This window comes from Frankliniella occidentalis, unplaced genomic scaffold (genome assembly GCF_000697945.3).
Source record: "Frankliniella occidentalis isolate FOCC.00 unplaced genomic scaffold, Focc_3.1 Scaffold173, whole genome shotgun sequence".
NCBI classification, from domain to species: Eukaryota; Metazoa; Arthropoda; class Insecta; order Thysanoptera; family Thripidae; genus Frankliniella; species Frankliniella occidentalis.
In genome coordinates this window covers 183,685-192,303 of record NW_026267299.1, presented here as the reverse complement: position 1 = coordinate 192,303, position 8,619 = coordinate 183,685, and the positions used below count along the sequence as shown (strand labels likewise).

The 8,619-nt window shown below is 40.1% G+C and overlaps 1 protein-coding gene across 1 annotated transcript in view; it reads left to right on the top strand.

Annotated features, from left to right (window-relative positions):
• LOC113214575 (heat shock 70 kDa protein II-like) overlaps positions 1-1,508 on the top strand; it is a 19,983-nt gene extending 18,475 nt beyond the window's left edge. Inside the window, exon 9 of the mRNA XM_026433998.2 lies at positions 1,211-1,508. Coding sequence (XP_026289783.1) covers positions 1,211-1,366 — 156 coding nt within the window. The 3' untranslated portion in view covers positions 1,367-1,508. The remainder of the gene's footprint in view (positions 1-1,210) is intronic.
• The last annotated feature ends 7,111 nt before the right edge of the window (positions 1,509-8,619 follow it).

Sequence of the window (8,619 nt, the reverse complement as noted above, 5' to 3'; positions counted from 1 at the left end):
TGTCGAACGGAGATGCCGGCGCAGCGAAGTGAAGCTGGCAACTGCGTTTGTGCGTTTCGCGGAAGGGCGGGCCTGCTTGTTCACCCCCCCCCCCCACCTTACCGCACTGTCCGCCGCTGTCCGTTATTGAAGACACACTGTGAAAAATACTTGTAGAGTTACGGAAAAAATTTCCATGACAATTGTTGTACTTTTACGGGTCACGTTTGTAATTTAGAACAAGTTGCAAGGTGTACCAAATGATTTTGCTACATAATTAATCTGCTCGTACTTTACGGAATTTGTTTTGTGCTTAGTAGGGCACGTTGTTTCTGGTTTTGTGCATGTAGCGCCTGCAAAGCAGTAGGTAGGCATTCCCGCCATGCAGTCATGTGACATTGGTGGTGGTACGCGATACTGGAAGTGGTTCTGATTCTGGGGTTTGAAATGGCGGTGAAGTCTTCTCGCCAGACAGTTCACGGGAAAAAAAATGTCTCCGGATTCAATGAACCTTTTTTTTTTTTTTTGCATGTGGCATTTTACATTTACATTTGGTGTAAGAGTGCTTCAGAGCATCTTTCAATGGTGATGTTGTTGCACTTCACTATATTAGTGGATGATACCACTAATATAGTTTAAGATTAGCCTATTGAGGTCCAACCACCTAGATATAGTAGTGAGGTCCTCATTTATTTTCTTCATTATATTTTGTTCAGTGCTATCTTGATATATGAGTAGTATGTCATCAGCATACAACATCCATCTACCATGACGCTTCATATGTCATTTATAAATAAATAGATTTGGTGGTCGTATTGTGGTTTTAGCTGTATTTTTAGTTTGGTTACTCTATTAGATATCTTTTTATACTCAGTTAATACAACAGGAGAAGGGTTTTTAGCTTCGGTTTTGTTGTAGGCAATGCTTTTGGCATTGACCAGGTTTAAAAATTCTTGGTTGAACCATTTACACCAGTGATTTTGGTTGGAATGTTAAGGAAAAGTCATGAAAATTGCCAGGGTACAAATTGTGGGATCCCCGTGAAAATATTTTTTTCACAATCAACTCTTCTGTGATTCTTAGATTTTAATTGACAATTATTTTCCTAAACCCTTGCATTTAACAGATGCCACCTATGGGCTATGGGCTCATGGGCTCAGTTTTTTCTTAAGTTTTATGAAATGTAAATTTTCTGTTAACTTTTGTTGTGGTATTGTTACTTTGTTTCCAGAGAACTGAGATTGGTGTTGCTGAGGCGTGGATGAGTAGAGGACAGTACACCAGGATTGAATACGTGAAGAAACTTGGCGAACTTCGAAGACTTTTTCCTGGAAGTGGACGGAAAGCTGCTGTCATTGCCACACAGAAATTCATTACGCGCTCCTAAACGCTTCCTATTATTGGTGATTTAAATCAATTTCAGCTGAATGTTTTTATTTAATGTATTTTAGAGTCAAAATTAAAATAACACAGCAGTGTAAATGACTTATTCTAAACTCGAGAATACATACTTTTTTACAATAAGTTAACATAGTTTGTACTTACTACTACTCACGCAAATACCAGTGGCTTAAAGGACTTGTCCGGACATTATGCTTGAACGCAATAAGGAATCTTATTCTCCGCTGGGTTCGACCCAAACCGAGTTCAATCCCACGCCGATAGCGCGGACTATGCGCGAGCCCCGGAAGCACTGTTAAAACCTAAGAAAGAAATGCTTTGTAATTACAAACAAAATGCTTCGTAATTACGAAGGATTTTGATGCTTTGCAATACAAACGATTTTGTGTGTATAATACAAACGATTTCGTTTGTAGCTTGCGAAGCATTTCCTTTGTAGCTTGTCAGGACTTTCCGAAATGTTGTGTATCACAAACAAATTCGATCGTTTGTATCGCAAAGCATCCAAGTCCTTTGCAAGTTTACGACAAATTTGTTTGTAAGAATTTAACAGTGAGAAGTCGCCGCCCGGACGGCGTGAACGGGCCGTTCAAACCACCGCACAGTGCTCCTCACTGCAGATTAGCCAACTTTGCCATGCAAGAATCGTTAAGGAAAGTTTACAATACGTTGCCGTGGGTCACAAGGATCTGGAATATAACAAGATCTCACCTATTTCTTTTATGTCGTTACTGAACCAAACTATTTGCGAACGCTAAGGGAACCCTGTCGCACTGGTCCACACACTAAAATCTTATAACCTTTTTTGTTCACAGTTACTGAGTTCTGTAAACATGCTCGACTTACGCATTTTTCAATACGCCAGTATGCACAAATTTCTTCATACTGGCGCATTAAAAAATGCGTAAGCCGAGCATGTTTACAGAACTCAGTAACTATGAACAAAAAAGTTCATAAGATTTTAGTGTGCAATACTTTCAGTATTTCAGACAAAATAATGCCCGACTCACATCAAGCCTTCGATTAAAAGGTAGGAGACACATTGGCGAAGTGCTGTACGATTATAAAGCCGAGCCAACCGGTCGGCCCCTAACTCCACCTCATGTTTATAAACATTTAATAAATGTTTACTCTTTTACGCGCTCCCGGGGCCCGGAGCCGCAGCCTATCCCGATCCAAATTGCATAAACTTTTTGAGTTTCGTAGTGTCATTTGTGTACTTACTGCGGTTTATCTCAAACTTTCTACAACACTCAGCACTGTACCCTAGTTGCACACAACCGTCGTACGACTGTCGGACAACAGTTGTTAAAAGATACAAACTAGGTGCGATATACGAAATGAGAAAAATGATTCTCTTTTTTCCTCGAAAGGAAAATCTTTATCGGCCAGCTATCGTAATGGAAGCGAAAAACCAGTGTTGTGGATTCGTTCAGGAGTCGAGGTAAATAAACTTGGTTTAAATTTGATAGACCAGCGATAATCGTATGACTATGAAAAAGCCATCACTTTTGGATTTTTATTATCGTCACAATAATTGGACGATAGATAATAATAACACTATGTGCCACAGTTTTGTGTTACTAGGGTAGGCACTGAGTGGTGGTTTGAACGGCCGGTTCGCGCCGTCCGGGGCTCGCCCATAGGCCGCGCTCTGAGCACTGCGTTGCAACCCCTTACTGCACTATGATCACGCAGTTTTTGGCAAACAAAATTCAAAAAAAAATATAAAACAAAATAACGGTTTTATGACCAGGGTTATCGTGCAGCGATGATATCGATACGATTTTTGTATCGATATCGTAACGCGTTACTTTTTTGGCCAACGGTCTTTTGTAATGCTACACGATACACTGTAAAGAACATCTACTGTTGATGGGCTTCTTTCCAGGAGGCAAGTCTACGACTTCCCTAGTATTATTTTTGCCAAGAGGACTAAGCTCCTCCTCAACTGCACCAAGCCACAGTGCTTCATCCCTTCCGGAAAGATCCTCAAAAGTAGATGGTACTTCATTACAAAAATTAATAGCATTAAAAGCAATCTCACAATCTAGCTGTTCATCACAAAAATTAAAACAGACCTGCAACACATCCTGATTGAACTCTAACATTTTATCTGTATTTGTCTCATCTACACTATTTACAGTATGTGCCACCATAGCAAGAGTGACATAATCATGAAAATGTTTGTTTAGGTCTCAGCTTAACACGAGTACTCCTGCCCCTGGTCTCCCCGTCCTCACCTGCCCTCTCTTTAAACCGCTTTAAACTGCTCAAGCTCAATCTGCTCCCTCACCTCATGAATAAGTTCTTCAGCCGGTCCCTCAGTTTCTTCCTCCTCATCATCAAACTTTTCATAAGGCTTGTGCTGAGACTCCTCATGTCAGTCTCCTCCTCTGACTCCTCCTAAAGCTCCTCAGGCTCTTGAGCCACCTGGTGGGGCAAGGTCTCTCCATCCTTATGAATCCAACTTGGTCGCTCAAAACGGAATCTACTTCGATACCTCCTAACCATATACGCTTATCTGCCACGTATCCTCGACAAACCCGCTTAACTGTAGCCTAGTGCCGACAAACTCGCTTAACTGCGACCAGTGCTGGACAAACCCGCTTATCTGTGCAGGGAATCCTATGCAGTTAAGCGAGTTTGTCCAGCACTGGGCGCAGTTAAGCGAGTTTGTCGGCGCTAGGCTGCAGATAAGCGGGTTTCTCGGGGACACGTGGCAGATAAGCGGATATGGTTAGGAGGTATCGACTTTCATCAAATTTAACATCACAGGCAGTGATAACTCTTTGATCTTTAAATGACCACAGACGATAGCCATTATCACAATATCCTAGCATAATGGCCTTTTTCCCTTTAGCATCGAATTTACCATTAATTTGTCTTTGTGGTTTGCAGACAATGGCCACACAACCAAACACTCTAAGCTTTTGAAGGTTAGGTTTCCTGCCAAACCCGAGTTCAGCTGGAACTTTAACCAGAGTTCCGCTGGAACTTTAACCAGAGTTCAGCTGGAACTTTAACCAGAGTTCAGCTGGAACTTTTAACCAGAGTTCAGCTGGAACTTTATCTTTAAGGCAAGAGGTAGGAGATCTATTGATAATGTAAACAGCAGATGCTACTGCGTCAAACCAGAATTTATCAATTAAACAACAGCCCAAGAGCATAGCTCTGGCCCGATCAAGAATAGTTCTATTCATTCTTTCAGCAACACCAGTCTTTTGAGGGGTATGAGGAATATTGCACTCAAATTCAATCCCCTTTTCTTTGAAGAAATCTCTAAGTAAGTTATTATCATACTCTCTGCCGTTATCACAACGAAATTTACAAATTTTAATTTGAAACCTTGCCGTTACACTGGCTTCATACATAGAAATGTAACTATGGACCTCCTCCTGAGATTTAGTTTGCAAGTTAAAGACAACAGTGAAGTGAGTAAAATCATCAATAATAGTCATGAAATATTTAGTACCATTGTAAGTTAATTTTTGGACCACAGAGATCACTATGCACTCTTTCCAGAGGTCTCGTAGACTGAACTCTTGTGAGGCAAAGGAACAATTTTGGCTTCATGGCAAGTATCACAAAAACCTACTTCTCCTTAAACAATATTACTCATACCTTTGACCACATTTGGAAGTAATTTTAAATTGCCACCTCCAAGATGTCCTGTTCGTAGGTACCATAGTTTAGTATCCTGGGCAGCAAGGACGGTTTCACCCGATGGCAAGGGTTGACTCGGTTCGCTGGGCAGCTCCACTTGAACCCAAGGAAAACGCTTTAGTCACGGTGACGTCATGGTGACCTAATTTTAAAGTCACGGCGTGACGTCATGCGTGACGTCATACGAACAAATTCCGTGACCAATTCATGATGTCACAGTGAGGTCACAGTGACCTATTTGTGACCATGTACAAAAATAAATATTTAAGAGAAAATAGACGTCTATTAGATGTGTATTTGACATCTACTGCTAGACGGCAATTTGTCTAATAGACGTCTTCGGTAGACGTCTATTAGACCGTCTTGATTGTCTCTATCGAGGCATCTTTTAGACGTCTATCAGTAGACGTCTATATTTAGATGCCTTTTAGATGACATCTAGATATTTATATTTTTTTTATAATCGTCTCGGCACGTCTAAACGTCGTCTATCGCTAGACGTCTAAGGTTGTTGATGGGATGGATGAGAGTAAGATCATCTCGACACGTCTACACTGTGTCTAGGGCTAGACGTCTAAGGTCGTAGATAGAGAAGATAGGGAATAGATCATCTAGACACGTCTACACTTTGTCTAGCGCTAGACGTCTAAGTACATAGACAGGTTAGACAATAAATAAATCGTCTCGGGTCGTCTGTCTCTCGACGAAACCTAGTCGTAGATGTGAAAAGATGTCTACTAGACCTCTTTTGGTCATCTACGTCTAGTCGTCTAAAAACTTACACCAGCTAGACGGGCATTAGACGATCTATCGAAATCTATAGACGTCTATTTTCTCTTAGGGATAAAATAGGGTTTATATGAGGGTAAGGGTTATTGAAACATGACCACAGATAAGTAACAAAATTAAGGTTTTATTAAATAAACAATGTATCAGTATCAGTCAAACAAAAAACATACATCTATTGTAACAATAGGAAGAAATAGTAAGAATGAGAAAATTTAATCTACAAAGTGAATGAAATATTTGAATAAACAAATAGTTTCATGACTTGAAGGAACAATAGTGACAAACTAGGCTCAACACTACTATAGAAAACTGCAATAACTAAGTACAAGAATAGTGTGAAAGATATTTAAAAATAGCAGGGCATGTTTCACGTATATTGTGAAATGCAACTAACTATTAAAGAATTTGAAACAAAAAGAAAGTACCATAGATAAAAAGAAACCAAAATGCAATGTGAATGAGCATAAGAATTACAAACTACACGGCAAAAAAATAGAGTCTGATACGGAACGATCTACAGCGTTACTGTAGATGCCGCTCTGAGCCACTGCACCTAGGGTACAGAACGCGGAGTACAGTGTTGCTGTAGCACCGGAAAGCCCAGGTTTTACACGGTACAGTGTACGAAGACGGCTCCACTGTAGACAGTTTTGTTCGCTTTTGCCTGTACAGTGGTCCTGTACATTGCTCCCTGTACCAAATTTTAACTATTAAAACTACAGCGATGCTGTTATTCGAATAACAGACGTTTCTGGAAAATGAATTAGCCGCATTACCTGTCAAAATTGTTTGCAGTGTAGCTAAAGTAGCAGGGGAGATCAAACTCAGCTTACATCCGTCAAACAATAAAACATACATCTATAATTACAATTTTTACTAAATGTAGAAAAAATATTGAGAAACGTTAAATTAACTCTACATTTAAAAGAAAGAATAAGGTAGATACTAAATAAGGAACTAGAATCAAGAACACTCAAAATTAGGTGCGACCAAAACCAACTGTCGATGAAAAGTAATAACAAAAACGAAGAATTGTTTTCAAATACAAGAGAACGGCAATGAACTCTACTAACGCTGAACACAACTAGGTATCAAGTAACACCAGCAATTTAATCAACAAAGTGTATAAAATAATTGAAGAAACAAATTGTTTCATGACTAAGAGACAATGAAGATGAACTAGGCTGAACACAACTGTAGAAAACTGTAATCACTAGGTGCAAGAATAGTGTCAGATATTTAAAAATGGCAAGGCATGCTTCATTTATATTGTTCAAAGAAACTATCAAAGAATTTGAAACAAAAAGAAACTACTACAGATAAAAGTAACCAACATGCAATATGAATGAGCATAATTAAAAACTAGCTTCAGTAGCAGGGGAGATCAAGCTCAGCCTTACATCCGCCAAACAAAAACAAAATACATCCATAATTACAGATGTAGAAAAATATTAACATTAAATTAACTCTACATGTAAAAGAAAGAATTCAAGGTAGCTACTAAAGGAACTAGAATTAAGAACACTCAAAAATTAAGTGCTACCAATACCATATAGGTACATGAAAAGTTAGAACAAAACTAGCAATCAAGCAGCACCAGCAGAACCATCATGTTCTTCATCAATGATATTGTCTCCCTGCAGTTCGCTGACTTGGAGGGGCGGTGCCCCTTCGTCATCATCATTCCTCTGAGAAGAGGTAGCAAACCATCTTTCCATAGCAAGAGTTGCTGCTGAAAGGGACTTCTTGAATTTTTTCAATAGAACGCCTGGAAAAAATAAAGTACAACTAAGTTTCAAGAAACTTCAACTTAGAGAAGACATTCCAAACCCATTGAAATTTTACAGGTACATAGGGACACCACCACAATGTATTGTACTCAGAGAGGGGAAGGATAATTGTACTATCTAACATAGGCCAACTGATGACATTTACAAATCCTTAGTAAATAAATAAAAACTTTCTATCATTCCACTAGAACTATAAGAACTTGCAGCAAATGCTAAAAATGTGAACAATAAACCTTCAATAATAACAGGCATGTCAAATGACAGACATAGGTAACCACTTAGAAGGATTAGTCTGTTTTGGATTTTCTTCTTCGCTGTAAAACAAGAAAATATAGTTACTAACAATAAAGAACAATGAAAATGTATGCACTAAAACTAAAGCAATACCCGATGCCAAAAGGTTTGTTTGCTTTCGGTATGCTTTCGGTACGCTTTCGGTTCACCTGGAGTGCCCCGGGTAGTCGGGGTATTTTCCTTCCCAGGAAACCCCGGCCGGGGGCTAGCGCTAATCCCTTGACCGGCGCACTTGAGAGCAGAACGATGGGGGGCCCCGGAACCCCCGGAGCCCGGTGGCCCCTCTGCACTGCACACTGCACACTTTGGAAGCTGGACACAGCGACCACGTCAGTCTACATACGAGTTGAAGTCGCATAGAGGACGCATTCGTAGAGAGAGGACGCATACCTCCGTACAGCTATGCACATACGTAATGTACAAATTTTGTACGTAGGTTATGTATGTTGACAGTTGTACGCAGCTACGCACATAACAGTACATTGTCAGTCAGTGCCCGCCGCAAAAAATTTGTTCACTTTATGTGAGCGTTCTGCTCGCGTCGCGAAGAGGGGGACTTCAGTACGCTTTCAGGTCGCTCGCGGTTCGTCGGTAATAATCTCGTGGTCTAGTGGTCAAGGCGACGGGTTCCTAACTCGGATGACCGAGGTTCGAGTCCCAGCAAAGGTAAAGTACTTTCCAATTAAATGTCATTAAATAA